The sequence below is a fragment of the Leptonotus elevatus genome, chromosome 1 (genome assembly GCF_054856555.1).
Source record: "Leptonotus elevatus isolate MCC_2025b chromosome 1, RoL_Lele_1.0, whole genome shotgun sequence".
Classification (NCBI taxonomy): Eukaryota; Metazoa; Chordata; class Actinopteri; order Syngnathiformes; family Syngnathidae; genus Leptonotus; species Leptonotus elevatus.
Window position 1 is genome coordinate 3,001,042 of NC_141239.1, and position 16,760 is coordinate 3,017,801.

General features: G+C 40.9%; 1 protein-coding gene across 1 annotated transcript; it reads right to left on the minus strand.

The window, feature by feature from the left end:
• Positions 1-2,718: 2,718 nt before the first annotated feature.
• Positions 2,719-16,760, minus strand: LOC147180354 (uncharacterized). The gene is made up of 6 exons (XM_086083321.1): positions 16,668-16,760; positions 10,757-10,861; positions 8,967-9,041; positions 7,370-8,702; positions 6,936-7,285; positions 2,719-3,162 (listed from the first exon to the last, which is right to left on the minus strand). The coding sequence occupies exons 1-6, from the start codon at positions 16,758-16,760 to the stop codon at positions 2,719-2,721; spliced, it is 2,400 nt and encodes a 799-aa protein (XP_085939447.1).

Genomic DNA, 16,760 nt, shown 5'->3' on the forward strand with positions numbered 1-16,760 from the left:
GCCTAAAGCAGTAGCTGTGATAAAATGTAAAGGACATTCAAGAAAAAAATATTTTGTGTCAGTAGGAAATTATTCGGCAGACAAGGCGGCAAAGGAAGCGGCGTGCTACAGCCCAACACTACAATTGATGGTGAGCGAAGGTGAATTAGGAGAAGGACAAGAAATAACCACAGAAACAATTAAGCTGTGGCAGGAAAAGGCAAGTCCAGAAGAAAAAAGTGTGTGGATGTCCAAAGGGGGAGAAAAAGATGAAGCAGGTATATGGCGGAAAAAAGGTAAATATATTCCATCCCAGATACAATTGAAAAATCTAATTTCTGAAGCCCATGGAATATGCCATGTTGGTGTCGAGGAAACATTGAGACGACAACTCACCTGGTGGCATCCCTACATGAGACAAATTGTTAAAAGTGAACTGCAGGACTGCAGTGTTTGCAATAGATAACAGTATGCCTGTCACGGTGTGGTCACGAGCGGCGTGGTGTCTGTCGGCGTGTGAAGTGGAGGACCCAAAATGCAGGGAGGCAGGGGAACCACAGCAGGAGTGCGGGCGAAACTGGCGTGCTTTATTTGACAGAAAACACTAACCAGGGTACTGGTTAATGCTAACTAAACAACAAACTGAAAATATACAAAATCAAAATGACAGCCAGAACTCCGGGGGTGACCGTGACAAGCAGCAATGATCCCACGCCGACAGATCACCACCCGGGAACTAAATACACTCACACTAATTGGGTAACTAGCCACACCTGGGTCCAGGCACAAGTGGCTGAGGGCCCGGATTGGTCAACCCGCAGAAGGGCTGGAACCCACTCAGGACCAATCGGGACCCTCACATCTAAACCTCCTCAGGGCACTCACGATCCGGAAGTGACTGCTCCGGGGCAGGTGATTTCGATGGATTTCACTGACATGATAAAACCAGTGGCAGGATACAGATATTTGTTGGTAATAGTGGATTCCTTTTCAGGATGGCCTGAGACATAGGCAGTAGAAAAAGCATTGGGGCTAAAACATACATTTGGTTCAGTGTATCATCCCCAATCCCAAGGACAGGTTCAGCGAATGAACAGAAATATTAAAGAAAAATTGGCTAAAGCACTGGCCTCATCAAAATTGAATTGGCTACAAGCTCTTCCTGTTGCATTAATGAATGTGCGAATGTCACTAAACTCAGCTAAAGGCTGGACTCCGTTTGAGGGTCACACAAACAGACCATTTCCGACTCCAACGGCACCACTGGGAGAGTTGCACCTTGCATTACCTCCAGAACTCAAACAGCTAGCATCTACGTTCTCCAAGCTAACAAAAAACAACCAGATGCTCCTTCAGAAATAAATGATTGTGAATATGTATGGTTAAAAGTGACTAAACGAAAATGGTCTGCACCCAGGTGGACTGGACCCCATAAGGTGACGGAGAGGACATCTTGTGCGGTTCGCCTGCATAGAAAAGGGGACACGTGGTTCCACATCTCGTCTACACGGCCCGCAAGATCTGCCTCAGGCTCAGCGATCCCACCACCTGAGGACCACCTGACGACCCGACCGGAAAACCACGTCTACTGATCCAGTGTCCGGTTTTCCCTATTGAGGACATCATTCAACAAAGATTGAGTCACATTTACTGGCAAAATAATCCCGGTGACCAATCCTAGGACCTCGGGCAGTCTACCCTGGGGTCCTAAAAGAAGCTGACAACGCCATTTTCTCATTCAACAAAGAACATCATCTCGAGGTGGCTTCAAAGTGGGAACGCATCTTCCATCTGCTGCTACATCACGACACTCTTTCTCATATTGATTTTTCTGCCAATCTGGTATCTCTGGAAGCCCCTCAATACAACCTTGAACGTAACCACAGCGAGGTATTGTTTCTCCACACATTCCCTGGATCATATCCTGGACTTGTAATAACTCAATAACAGCGACAGTGGCCCCAAACACGAACGCCTCTGTTAGAATTCCCATTAGGTCTTTGAAGGGATTTAGGAACACTAAGCAGACTAAAGGGGAAGACTGGGTAGAATACTGGTGGTATTTGACAGGACATGTTTTTCGGCTAGACTGGAGTACTTTTATAACTACCCAGGACGCAAGTCACTGGCCACCGGGAACTCGTGACGAGGCTATTTTCTTTAGCAAAAGGGTAACACTGAGTAAACTGGGAGGTCAACCCGAATTGACTTTTGCTCTTCCCGATGGAAATATACGGCTGCCTAATGCAACTCTATATAACACCTCCTGTTGGGGATTATTACTATGGGCATGGTTCTCCGGAGCTGACCCCTATTTTCCCAATTTAGTTTGTTTCAATAAGACTATGAGTAACGTAGAACAACCAAAAATGACTAATTACATGAAGGTGACCGGGGTGAAAGCTGTTAGCGTACCGCTCGATCGTGTAGATGAGTGGTTCCGTGTTACGACAGGGTTGTCCGGCAGCAGTAACAATTGGCTACTGCTGGCTAACGAAGCGACCCGTGCCACTAACGAACACTGTGTAGTATGCGTAGGACCACGACCTCTATTACGAGTAATCCCTGCTAAAATAGAGGATCACTGTGTAATGGAACTTATGAATAAAACTGTCCCCAATGTCAATTGCTCTAAATGGGATAAGGTGTATCCCCTCGTAAAATGGCAGAAAAACAAACCAATATTTTCAAACAAAGTTTAGGAAGGCAGGAAATGAAGCTCGGAGCTCCGGATTGGCTTTACTGACCGCAAATCGCCCATAATGCCGCCTGGCCGGAAAGTAGGCTCATTACGACGGCGACCTTGGCGCCATCGTTCGGGAAGGTGTGCGGCTGTTGATCGAGAACCAGGCTACACTGGTGAATGAATTGTTCACACCCACCAATTTCGCCAGAGTAGCGGGGAGGATGGGGAATATTGGGTTCCCGAAGAACAAAGTTGCCAGCTGATCGGGACACGGAGGAGACAGGTGACGCCCCGGCTGGTCGCAAGTCTTCCGCGGCCGTGTATTCCGACCTCCGCTCCACCTTCAAGGTGAGTGACCCGATCTGGGCGGTTAGCGTCGACATTGCCTCCTTCAGCTCGCGGAAGTATTGCTCGTGCTGTCCGAGTAAGCGCCCATGGCTGGCCATGGCCTGGCACAGGCTGTTGGGGTCTGCGGGGTCCATTCTGGTCGGGTTATTCTGTTACGGTCACGGAGTGGAGAACCCAAATGCAGGAAGGTAGGAGAGCCACGGCAGTGATGCTGATAACTTAGTTTTAATCAAAAACAAGGAAACACAAGATCACGCCCGAGGGCGGCTAAAACAGCGAGTAGTGTGGGATACAGAGTAGCGTCACGGAGTAATAACCCGACACTCCTTGCTGCTTCTGTCAGGCTTTTATCTTGGCCTGATGAGCTAATGGGCAGCAGGTGTGTTCGGCGGGATCCGCCCTCCAGCTGTTTCCCCAGCAACTGCAAGAGAAAACAGAAACAGCTGACCCCAATCATGACAGATTGAGTCTCTCGCTCCCCCAAAGGAGCCCCCTGTTGCAACATCCGACGAAGAGGACGAAGATCCCGCTGGAATTTTTTTAATGAAATGTTTATCTGTTTGTTGTGCCCGACTGAGGGAATGTTGCCATTTTGTTGTTTCAATTGAATTATAACTGTTTAGATGTAGTCATAACTGTATTAACTTACTCAGTAAAGCTTGATGAGTGTACTAAATGTGACGGAACGTTTGAAGATTCTTTCTTTCTCTTATCTGAGGAAGAGAATGTATTAAAAAGGTTTATTGTGTAAAGCTGTTTTTGATCTGTGGATGTGTCTGTGCTGTCACAATTTATGCTCATGTTTAAAGGACCTTGTCTGGTTCCACATCAATGGGCCAGTATCTGGGTTTAAACTTAATGTGTTTTAATGATATGCTGTAAAAATGTAAAAGTCTTATCTGCTTCCTTCTGTCGTCATATGTATTGAACGAACTCAGGACTGGGAGAAAAGGGGGGGATGCTTAAAGAAGTGGGGGCTGTTTCCTGTGCAGGGGTGAAGGAGGTGTTGTAATACTTTTTCAAGATAGTAAAAGAATACTGGGAGTCCGCTGAAAGGACACGCAAGCAAGGAGCAGTTTGTGCTTTTATAAACCCGCTGTGTCCAGAATATTCTGCAAAATAAATCCTTCAAAGGAAACCTGATTCACCGATCTCCAGTCTAATTTCTGATCTACGAACACGCGGAAAACATAAGGATCGTTTTCCATCACAGTCCATCATAGTGATGTGCGTCCGGAATCGAAAAGAATGATTTAGCAGAGGGCGTCTGGTTACGTGAAGAAACGAAAATAGATCTGCGTCGGAAGTCAGGCAGGACACGCCCCCGCTATGATATGATTGGCTGCTGGAAATTGTCGGCTTCAGAGCAAGCACCATCATCAACAGATGTCGCTATTTGTGCTGCAGTTAGAAAGACATAAAACTGCGTGGTCTCGTTATTCCCCTTTTCAGTGTTTTGTTCCCGATATGTAAAGTTTAAACGCCTATTTAAATTGGACTTATTGTGGTGAATGTGCAGTTTAAAATTTTGCCATTAAGATGAACAAGCATTTTGAGGTACCGTTAACTGAACGTTTATTATCAGGGATGCGATTTAACCATCAAATGTTATGAGTTAAATTTATTGCTCTATGTAATAGCTAGTGTTAGAAGAACATCTTTGTCTTCCGCGTGTTCGTTTTCTTTCGGGTAGAGAGAATGTTGATTTTCTGAATACAGACTGGAGATCGGTGAACAGGTCCTTCGAAGGATTTATTTTACAGAATATTCCGGTCACTTATAAATGACAGACAAATGGCTGCTTCTCATCACAAGTGCCCAGATTATAGACACTTACAACATTCTTATACTATCTTGAAAGGCGGTACCACAACGCCCCCTAAACCGCCCCCCCCCCCCAGCCCAGCCCAGCCATTTTAAGGACATCATCCAATACACACTGACTTCAACCACAGACACTGGCCCATTGATGTGGAAATATAGTAGGTCTCAGACCTGACTTCACCTTGCATAAGATAAGACTTACAAAGAAATCATACTAACACATTGACTTCAACCACAGACAAATGGTCCATTGTTGTGGAAATAGAGGAGGCCCCCAGACATCATTTAAACACTCACCAAGCTCTACTGAGGAAATCAAAACAGTTATAACTAAATCTGGGCAGAAGACCCTCAACACTAGCAATGTACTGGCATTCGCTAGTATCAAACATTTGATGCAGTATCTGATATATTACTGATATATGCAATATTTGTACTTTTGGCCAGTTTTGTCATCTGTGGCTTTCACAAATTCCTGCTGCAAGGTTTGAATGCAACACTTACCTTCTAATAAAGGTTAGTGATGACACGCCATTGCACTTCGAGTCGAGCACACTTATCATATCTTACGCTCCCCTAATGCTCAGAAGTACAAATGTATTGCATTTGCATTGTACTGCCGGTTTACGTAACGTGATCACTTTTATTCTAATCCAATCCGCTTTGTCTATAGCACATTTTATAAACAAGTGTTTCCAAAGTGCTGCACATTGAGATCCACATACTATCATACATACACATGAAATCTAGTAAAAACCAACATTTTTTTTTAAACAGCCAATAAATTACTAAAATACAATAAGTAAAATAAAGGAATAAATACAATAAAAAATATATTTAAACCCCCCCAAAAATAATAATAAAAATTAAATAATAATCAAATTAAATAAAAAACCACGCGGACCACACAATTCATGCTGAACTAAAAGCCAAGGAATAAAAGTGGGTCTTAAGCCGAGACTTAAAACACTCCGAACGTGGCCATACTGCACATCTGGCTTTGTGTGTCCCTGAAGGTATTTTCCACGCTAATTTGGGAAAATGGCAAGGTGGCTTTTTCTTCTATATTTTATTTCTATTTCATACACAAGGCAACTCAATGTGCTTCACATAAGCAAATACACAACACCTACAAACGTCAACAAACACAACCGTTAACGACATTCGGAAGCAAAGCAGAGAAAACAAAAGTAGCTTACAATATTACTAAAGCATACATTGGCGTTTAAACACATTAAAAGAAAACTTTAAAAACATTTCATATTCATAGTTTATAGTTTGAGTAGCTTTGAAAGCATTACGTTTACACTTTTAAGTAAAGCTGGAGTTGATTCTTCTTAAGTCTTCTGAAACCCTCATATCTATGAACGTAATGAACGTGAATACTTTTGACAGGGCCAGGCAGCTTTGAATAGTGTTTTGTCCTTAAAAAATAAAATCTCCACTTTAAAAAACCTGCATTGTATGTTTATTTGGGTTATCTTTGATATTGACATTTGTTTGATGATTTTAATCATTCAAGTGGGCAAACTGTGCAATAAAAGTGAGAATTTGAGAGGAGGGCAAATACTTTTTCACTGCAAAAGATATCCGACATGATTTGAGGTCATTGTCGTAGCCGCTGACACTTGGAACTGGAGCAATGTTCAAGATAAACGCAATATTAACCTGAATGCCGTCTTTAGACTAGTGGAGGCACATACAACATATTGTTATTATTATTTTCAATCAATATGAAAAAGGTCGAGATCAGCGAAGGACTACACAAGAGGAGCTGGTTAATGATCTCCCTCAACAAAATGCTCACCCCCCCCCCCCCCCATGTAATTCTTTCAATTTGTTTCTGATATTCTGTCTATCACTGTTAAAGTAAAGTTGCCATCAAAATCAAATTAATTAATTTCTAAGTCTGAACATGTTTTAAATAAGCGGGATCACTTATTTCCTCCCTCTCTATTTTATTCAAAATCATTTACACTTTTACAGCACACCAGACTCACTCCCTTCATTTTTTTAAGCTTTAAAGATCGCTGCTTTTCTCACCAGCACACTTGTGTGTCTCAACAAGCTTTTTACTAGAGAATCTTTTAGCACAAACACTGCAACTAAATGGTTTCTTCCCAGCATGTGTTCTTGAGTGTCTTTTTAATTGTCCCTTGTCACAGAAGCTTTTGCCACAGTCTGAGCAGGAAAAAGGTTTTTCTCCAGTGTGGGTTCTTGTGTGTATTTTTAAAACTGACTTTCGTGAGAAGTGTTTGCCGCAGTCTGGGCAGGAAAAAGGTTTTTCTCCAGTGTGCTTTTTTGTGTGGTTTGTTAAAGCTGACTTCTGAGAGAAGCTTTTTCCACAGTCTGAGCAAGAAAAATGTTTTTCTCCAGTGTGGGTTCTTGTGTGTCTTGTTAAATTTCCCTTGTCAGAGAAGCTTTTGCCACAGTCTGGGCAGGAAAAAGGTTTTTCTCCAGTGTGTGTTCTTTTGTGTTTTGTTAAAGTACTCTTGTCATTGAAGCTTTTGCCGCAGTCTGAACAGGAAAAATGTTTCTCTCCAGTGTGTGTTCCTGTGTGGTTTGTTAAAGCTGACTTCTGAGAGAAGCTTTTTCCACAGTCTGGGCAGGAAAAAGGTTTTTCTCCAGTGTGTGTTCTTTTGTGTATTTTTAATTTTCCCTTGTCACAGAAGCTTTTGCCACAGTCTGGGCAGGAAAAAGGTTTTTCTCCAGTGTGCTTTTTTGTGTGTCTTGTTAAAGCTGACTTACGAGAGAAGCTTTTGCCACAGTCTGAGCAGGTATAAGGTTTCTCTCCAGTGTGTGTTCTTTTGTGTATTGTTAAAGTTCTCTTGTCATAGAAGCTTTTGCCACAGTCTGGGCAGGAAAAAGGTTTTTCTCCAGTGTGCTTTTTTGTGTGTCTTGTTAAAGCTGACTTACGAGAGAAGCTTTTGCCGCAGTCTGAGCAGGTAAATGTTTTTTCTCCAGTGTGTTTTCTTGTGTGGTTTGTTAAAGCTGACTTATGAGAGAAGCTTTTGCCACAGTCTGGGCAGGAAAAAGGTTTTTCTCCAGTGTGCTTTTTTGTGTGTCTTGTTAAAGCTGACTTACGAGAGAAGCTTTTGCCACAGTCTGAGCAGGTAAATGGTTTCTCTCCAGTGTGTGTTCTTTTGTGTATTGTTAAAGTTCTCTTGTCATAGAAGCTTTTGCCACAGTCTGAGCAAGAAAAAGGTTTCTCTCCAGTGTGGGTTATTTTGTGTTTTGTTAAAGTTCCCTTGTCATAGAAGCTTTTGCCACAGTCTGGGCAGGAAAAAGGTTTTTCTCCAGTGTGTTTTCTTGTGTGTATTGTTAAAGAGAACTTGTTATTGAAGCTTTTGCCACAGTCTGAGCAGGAAAAAGGTTTCTCTCCAGTGTGTGTTCTTTTGTGTATTGTTAAAGTTATCTTGTCATAGAAGCTTTTGCCACAGTCTGAGCAGGAAAAAGGTTTCTCTCCAGTGTGGGTTATTTTGTGTTTTGTTAAAGTTCCCTTGTCAGAGAAGCTTTTGCCACAGTCTGGGCAGGAAAAAGGTTTTTCTCCAGTGTGTTTTCTTGTGTGTTTTGTTAAAGCGGACTTCTGAGAGAAGCTTTTGCTGCAGTCTGAGCAGGAAAAAGGTTTCTCTCCAGTGTGTGTTCTTTTGTGCATTGTTAAAGTACTCTTGTGAGAGAAGCTTTTGCCACAGTCTGAGCAGGTAAATGGTTTTTCTCCAGTGTGTCTTCTTGTGTGTTTTGTTAAATCTGACTTATGAGAAAAGCTTTTGCCACAGTCTGAGCAGGAAAAAGGTTTTTCTCCAGTGTGTTTTCTCAGGTGAACTTTCAAATTTCCTTTTGAACTGAATGTTTTCGCACACTGAGAACATTTGCAGCGGTTGTTGTCAGCATGATCACCTTTAGCGTATTCATCATCGTCAGTGTCAGCAGACTGTGACCTTATGTCATCACTTTGTGCTAGTGATGATCCCCATTGGTCTGCATTACCTTCTGTCTCCATGTGTTGAGGAGTTGAGCTGATTGGAGACTCCGCCTCTCTGTCCTCCTCACTCTCACCCATGACTTCATCTTTACTCTTAAAAGGGGCAAAGGTCAGTGGTGTCTTGGTGACATCATCCTCAAACTCCTCCTCTTTGACGAAAAGGGGCTTTTCTTCCTCTTTGATGTAAGGATGCTCTTCTTCCTCCTGTTTCACATGAGGAGACTTCACCACCTGTTCCTCAGGACGAAGATATTTCTCACCAACGTCTGCGGGACACAAGAAGGCAAACATACATTTGGTCGAGTTAAGTCAAATCTCTAGCGCGCCTTGATGTTGTGTATTATTGTTTCTAACCGGCCGCTAAGTGGTCTCGACGAAACGGCCTTAATGTGCACATTTGTTTTATTCATAACCGCTTGTAAATGTCTACAAGCATTCACGGCAAATCTGAGACATTGCACGCCAAAATAACGTTTGTGGGAGATTTGCCGGTTACGGCAAAAATAACCGTTGCCTAAACAATCACAAACTAACGCTACAACATAGTCTCTATAGTAACGTTATGCGACTTTTCCTTATGGTAAAACGTTATGCCACTTTTCCACATATTGAAATAGTTCTCAAATGTGTAAGAGACATGTCTGTATTTTTCTTTTCTTCAGCTGCCATGGCCAGTCGCTGCCATTCACAACATTAGCACATGGCTACTGTTAACATTGTTAACATTTTTTACTGTTTCAATTGATATTTTAACCGTTTTGAATTTAGTTATAGCTGTGTAGTAATAAGAAAACAGTTAATTCAAATGTTATTCGATGTATAGTGTCTTTGTTCAATTCCCTGGGAAAGGAATGTCTAATAAGGTTTCTGTTCTTATCTAAAGAAGTATATGTTTGAAAGTGCAAGCAGAGTTTCTGTCCATAAATTATCCGGTCCAAGAAGTGCCGGGACCAATTATTTTCCTACATCTGGAGTGGACTAAGATACGAGCTGAAGATTCATTATCTGTTTTTGTATTTCACTCTTCCCACAAGGACAGGAGACAGGAGGGGGAGACTATTTTCTGTAAACACTAATTTTTGTATAAGTTGGGATGAGCCCATTTAGGAACCGATGCTGATTCAGTAAGGATCCTTCATGGCATCAGAAATTTCTGAATAAAAATCTCTTGCAAGAAAACCTCTTCACCGATCTCAACTTTGAGTTTTATTTTAACACGCAAGAAAACAAAGAACGTTTTCTATCACTACCATGACAGAAACCACTGCCCCTTCGAGAGAGAAGGGTGTGGCTTAGACATAGCCTGGTGCCGCTATTTACATAAAAGTGACACAACCCTAAAACAGGCTGTTTTGAACAGAGTGTTTTTCTTGGCTGATTGAGGGACAGCAAAAATATTAGATTCAAAGTCAATTTTGATGAATGCATGTCACAGACATGTATTTTACACATTTAAGAAGTATTTTAGAATGTTGAAAGAATAATATGAGACCCTTAAAAGCAACCCTTCCAACCCTGGTTATAAGTCTGCACTTCTTCACGTAATCATGACATGTCGCTAGCAGAGAATGCTAGTAGTAGCACGAAAACAAAACGCCGAAGTTGGAAGCGTTGACGCGCGACGATGGTCACGTCATAAAGCCTCACCGGCTAGCGATGCTAACGCTGGAAAACGCGGAGCACAACCGGACGATAGAGAGTACCCCGAGTCCAATGCATATTCATCGGAGGAGCGGGTGAAAAAAACATATCGACCTATCTTTAGACCTTATTTCATTACTTTGTGCTTGCGGTGGTCGCCAGTGGTTTGCATCACCTTCTGTCGTCATGTGTTGAGGAGTTGAGTTGCTGCTTGGAAGCTCCGCCCCTCTGTCCTCCTCACACTCACCCTTGACGTCATCTTCACTCTTTAAAGGGGCGAAGATCAGTGGTGACTTGGTGACATCATCCTCAACCTCCTCCTCTTTGACAAAAAGAGGCTTTTCTTCCTCTTTGATGTAAGGATGCTCCTCCTCCTTTTTAACATGAGGAGACTTCACTTCCTGTTCGTCAGGACGAAGATATTCCTCACCGACGTCTGCAAGACACAAGAAGACAAGCGTGAGTTGATGTGTATTATTGTTTCGACAGCAGCACCTTGACTTGGGCCTATCGCACACGGTACGCATCAGAAACCCAAATCGAACCGGACTATTGGGGGGGGCACCGTCAGAGCTGAATTGAATTTTAAGGCGTGCCAATCTCATCGCTCAAAGCCCAGAGAGTCAATATAATATAATATAATATAATATAATATAATATAATATATCTCCAAATAAATCAAGGTTTTAAACAAATATCCTCCACTTGTCTTACCTGCCCCCTCTGTGATTTTATTGTTGACCATTTAAAAAACTACAACTGGCACTTGATAGAGTTGCCCCAGTGACAACAAAAAACATAGACCCAAGGTCCATGGATCCAAGGAGAAATGAGGAAGAAAGAACCTTAAACGTAGTTGCAGGGCGGCGGAGAGGAGATAGAAAAAAAAAATCAGCAAATATTCATTGAGCAACCAAAAAAATCAACAATTATTCTTAAGATTGTGTTTCACAAACGCTCTCCATCTAACCTAGCTGAGCTGGAGCTGTTTTGCAAGGAGGAATGGGCAAACATTTCAGCCTCCCGACGGGACAAACCCCAAAAGACTTGAAGCTGTAATTGCCCTAATTTTCAGGGGGGGATTGTACAACAAGTTTGTTAATAAAATCTACATTTTGTTCCACTTCATGATTGTGTGCTACTTTGTGTTCATCGTTCAGATACAATTTCAATAAATACATTTGTTTTTGTGGTCGTAACGTGGCAAAATGTTGAAAAACGAGTACACTCACGGCGTCCTTTCAGTGCTACAGCCTTCGCTCGCCTTTGGAACAGTCTGCCGGAGGAACTCAGGGCCCCAAAGAACGTTCAAGATTTTAAGAGCAGGCTCAAGACAAGTTTTTTAAATGTAGATTTTAGTTAATATTAATGTACCTTTCTTTATATTTTAATGTAGTTACTTTTGCTTCGATCTTATCTAACTATATATAGATATATATATTATTGATCTATTTTATATTTTCACTGGGTTTTGTTTTTTTTAGTCTTCGAGCCCTCTAACCTTAACCTCACAAGCCAGATTGATTGTGATTCACTCAAGGGAGCGCTAAGTGGTCTCGGCGAAACGGCTTGCTCATTGCGAGCGCGCAGTGGCCTAAATGTGCACATTTATTTTATTCATAACCGCTTGTAAAGGTCTACAAGCATTCACGGCAAATGTGAGACATTGCACGCCAAAATAATGTTTGTGGGAGATTTGCCGGTTACAGCAAAAAGAACCGTTGCCTAAACAATCACAAACTAACGCTACAACATAGTCTCTGTAGTAACGTTATGCGACTTTTCCTTATTGTAAAACGTCATGCCACTTTTCCACATATTGAAATAGTGTAAGAGACATGTCTGTATTTTTCTTTTTTTCAGCTGCCATGGCCAGTCGCTTCCATTCACAACATTAGCACATGACTACTGTTAACATTGTTAACATTTTTTACTGTTTCAATTGATATTTTAACCGTTTTGAATTTAGTTATAGCTGTGTAGTAATAAGAAAACAGTTAATTCAAATGTTATTCGATGTATAGTGTCTTTGTTCCATTCCCTGGGAAGGAATGTCTAATAAGGTTTCTGTTCTTATCTAAAGGAGTATATGTTTGAAAGTGCAAGCAGAGTTTCTGTCCATAAATTATCCGGTCCAAGAAGTGCCGGGACCAATTATTTTCCTACATCTGGAGTGGACTAAGATACGAGCTGAAGATTTATTATCTGTTTTTGTATTTCACTCTTCCCACAAGGACAGAAGACAGGAGGGGGAGACTATTTTCTGTAAACACTGTTTTTGTATAAGTTGGGATGAGCCCATTTAGGAACCGATGCTGATTCAGTAAGGATCCTTCATGACATCAGAAATTTCTGAATAAAAATCTCTTGCAAGAAAACCTCTTCACTGATCTCAACTTTGAGTTTTATTTTAACACGCAAGAAAACAAAGAACGTTTTCTATCAGATGGTGACGCCCGACGTTTTAACGGTTACAGGCTGCGGCGTTCACGGACGAGCAGAACTTCTAGGCGCCTAAATAATTAATTACGGTAAGTGGAGACGTTTATCCACGTAGGGAAGTTCTGTCTGTTTGGGACCGCTGCAACCGGTTTTCGTCTTCTAAATTGACAAAATTTTACATGAGGTCTGAGTGAACAGGTATTAGTAGAGTTTGAAGTTGTTCGGTTAACGGAGGGATGCGAAGTCCTTGATTTTGGATTTTACTACTACATTGAACTATACACGTACGTGGTGACGAGGTCATTGTTTACGGAAGTACCGTCACGTTGGTTTATGCGCAGCTGAAGAAGCATTAAGAATTTTAAGACAAACAGGTTGAAGCAAGCGGCTTTATTTTGTTTTTGGGACGGGAGTCTCGCCGCTGTGAAGGAATCGCTAGATCATGACGGTTATTCTATGAATTTTGAGAGGAAAACGGGTAGACGCGGGGGTTTATTACGCCACCGCTAGGAAATCTAGAGATCATGATAAGCTGTTTATTTTATGATTTTTAAGGAGGTACAGGTCGACGTAGGGCTTTATTACGCCACTACTAAGGAATCGCTAGATCCGGATGTAATTTATTTTTATTATTTTTAACGAAGGCACGTTGTCTTTTGTGAAGTGTGTCCGTGCGCTTCGGAGGTATTTCCTGTTTGTCTGTATTTGTTACGTGTGTCCGTGTTCTTCGGAGGTATTTCATGTTTGTCTGTATTTGTTAAATGTGTCCGTGTTTTTTCGGATTTATTTCTTTTGTCTGTGGTTAATTTTATTAGTTACCATTTTTTTGAGGGGAGGAACGAGTAACGTTGTTGAATAAATTTAACCTATTGAACTATCATACTACAAGTGAGACGTCACTGAATTGATAAATATTAATACGACTTGAATATAATAATAACTAAAGAGGTGAATAATTAAAATAAACAATGGAGGGCGGTTTTGACCGCGACACCGACTGGTTTGACCTAAAAATACTTCCGGTTCATAGTCGGAACTTATTTTTGGATGCACAAGTTAAGAATGCTTCCGAGGTTTCAGTCGGGGGCCATGTTCGAAAAACATCGACGTAAAATGAAAGTACTATTGAATGAATGGATGACGGCTTGCTGTGAAAAAGGTTGGTTTCCACCGTTGACATTCGCGGTTTGCTTGATATCTTTGATGAAAGCGGTGGAATTGGCATGCGTGAAAAAACGGCAATCGCTGGACAAAATGGTACGAGAGACATTTGTATTTTCTTTAAATGGTAGAAGAGTCAGATGAAATTGTAAAAAAGTGCATCGAATGATGATTAATGCTAGAATGTTGGCTTTGGGCAGTTCAGTTAAAATCGCTCGGATGGCAATGATAGAAGCTGGTGATAACAAAGTGGCTGATTTTGATGCTAAACTAAAAGCTCCACCGCCGTATGCTGAGCCGCTCATGGGAAATATGTTTGATGCTATAAACCCGTTTACTAAATCACCATACAATACTGCTATTCAGATGCTGCAAAATTTGCAGGCGCCTACATTGACTGTGAAACAATTGGAGGAAAAATTAGACAACGTGTTGGCTATGAAGGATGGCCCGCAGGAAAAATTTACTCAGGCTAGAGCTTTCGGTTTGGAACTGACTAAACACGCTGAAGTGCCCCAGGTAGTTCGCAGCAAATGGCGTACGATTCTTTCTCGCTTTGAAAAAGCTGCAGACGACAAATTGACAGAACAAAACCGTTTATTGAAGGATAAACGAGACAAATTGTTTAGACAACAAGAACGTGACATGACCAATGAAGCTTCTAATGCGTTGGCTATTTACATAAAAGTGACACAACCCTAAAACAGGCTGTTTTGAACAGAGTGTTTTTTTGGCTGATTGAGGGACAGCAAAAATATTAGATCCAAAGTCAATTTTGATGAATGCATGTCACAGACATGTCTTTTACACATTTGAGAAGTATTTTAGAATGTTGAAAGAATAATATGAGACCCTTAAAAGCAACCCTTCCAACCCTGGTTATAAGTCTGCACTTCTTCACGTAATCATGACATGTCGCTAGCAGAGAATGCTAGTAGTAGCACGAAAACAAAACAATCAATCCTGACTAAGGGTTTTAGGACAAATTCCTCTCAACATCGCTAATTAAAACGCTAATGCTATACCTACTAAACTGATGTGCCGCTGACATAAAACAACATGTAGTCAATTCCATTCCAGAAGTTGGCTGAGTAGCACAAGAAATAGTTTAAGATTTTATTGATTGTTCTAATAACTGTTGTTGCAGAGCTGCCAACTGTTACGGGTTGTCCGTATTTTTTCGCACTCTTGATTAGATGCACTCCTTATAGAAAGGGAAAAAGAGCAGACGGTGGTTAGATCATACTGAAACGGCCGCGTATTGTTTGGCCAAGATAAACAATCTGCGGTGGTTATTTTGCCGTAACTCATTTAATTCCATATTTTTCAAGTTTCCTAACTCGTACATGATGATCTATTGTGTCAAATGCCTTTTTTAAATCTACAAATACTCCTGCTACATTTTTTGTGGGGTCCAGAGAACTGGTTATTTCTTCCATGTGGACCTCTTTGGTCTCCATCCATATTAACTGTCATTTATCAATTCATACTCTTCAATGAAATTATCTAGAATATTTGCAAAAAAAATGTCTAAAATGTTTGAGAAGTTCCATATCCCTTTTGTTGGTTTTATTCTTGTCCAATTATAGTAATCTTTCTTAGATTTTCTCATAATATTAATGAACTTATCTTATATTTATTTTCTGCTTCTACAGTTCTTAATTTTAAGAATTTCCTGTATAATGTGTTCTTTTTTTTTGCATGCATTCTGTAGCCCTTTCGTGATCCATGTTTTTTCTGTGTATCTTTTCTTCTGGTAGTAACATTTTCTTGGACAATGCTTATCAAATAATGCTTTAAATATTCGCAGGAATGTTTCATATAATTTGTTAATGTCAGTCTCCTCGAAAACTATTCTCTCTGCTATCAGTAATTAATTTCTTAAGCTGTCAATAGATTCTTCTGTTCTTATTCTTTTATAGTTAAACACATTAAGATTCACAGACAATAACAAAATTCCAATCATACCTCACAAACAGTGGCCGATGATCACTGATGTCATTCAGAAGTAATCCACAAATCGAGGTATTATCCATACAGTGAGTAAATATATTATCAATTAGTGTGGCGGAATAAGATGTTACCCTGCTTGGTTTTGTGATTAAAGGAAATAAACTCATACTAAACATTACATCGATAAATTCATCAGTTAGTTCATGCTTATTAGGATTTAAAAGATCAAAATTGAAATCCCTGCAAACTAACACGTCCTTGTTTTTTTTATCGCTGGAAAACATTCTTTCCCTACAATTATTAAATAATTCAATATCAGACCCCGGAGCGCTGTATACACAACCAACCAATATATTCTTCCCTTTTTTCCATACAAATTTCCAGAATAATGGCATTCATCTTCTCCACTTTTTTTGTATTCTAATCCTTCATCAACATACAGAGCCACTCCTCCTTTTTTGTTCTGCCTGTTTACGTAGTTCAGTTCATACCCATGTATTCATCACTAGCCTTTGGGGCTCTGTAGGATTCTATTGAACTACAAACACATGGATATTATTTTAACGATAGAAACAAGTTCTTCACGAAGTAGGCGAGCTAAGAAGTGTACAAACCTGCTCTGCGTAGCACAACACGAGGCTGCGTGCAAACATTGCCCAGCAGTTGAAGTCGAAGATGTTGCTCCTTCTCTTCTTTTACTCCAAAAAGTTCCTCCTCGTACTTCGGTGTCGTTCTTGCATACAT

Coding starts and splice junctions, on each gene's coding strand:
- LOC147180354 (XM_086083321.1), bottom strand. CDS start 16,760: ATGTATGCAAGAACGACACCGAAGTACGAGGAGGAACTTTTTGGAGTA. Junction 9,042..10,756: donor AGGTTGAGGATGATGTCACC/AAGTCACCACTG, acceptor CAGGTGGTGAAG/TCTCCTCATGTGAAACAGGA. Junction 8,703..8,966: donor AGCCCCTTTTCGTCAAAGAG/GAGGAGTTTGAG, acceptor CGCTGCAAATGT/TCTCAGTGTGCGAAAACATT.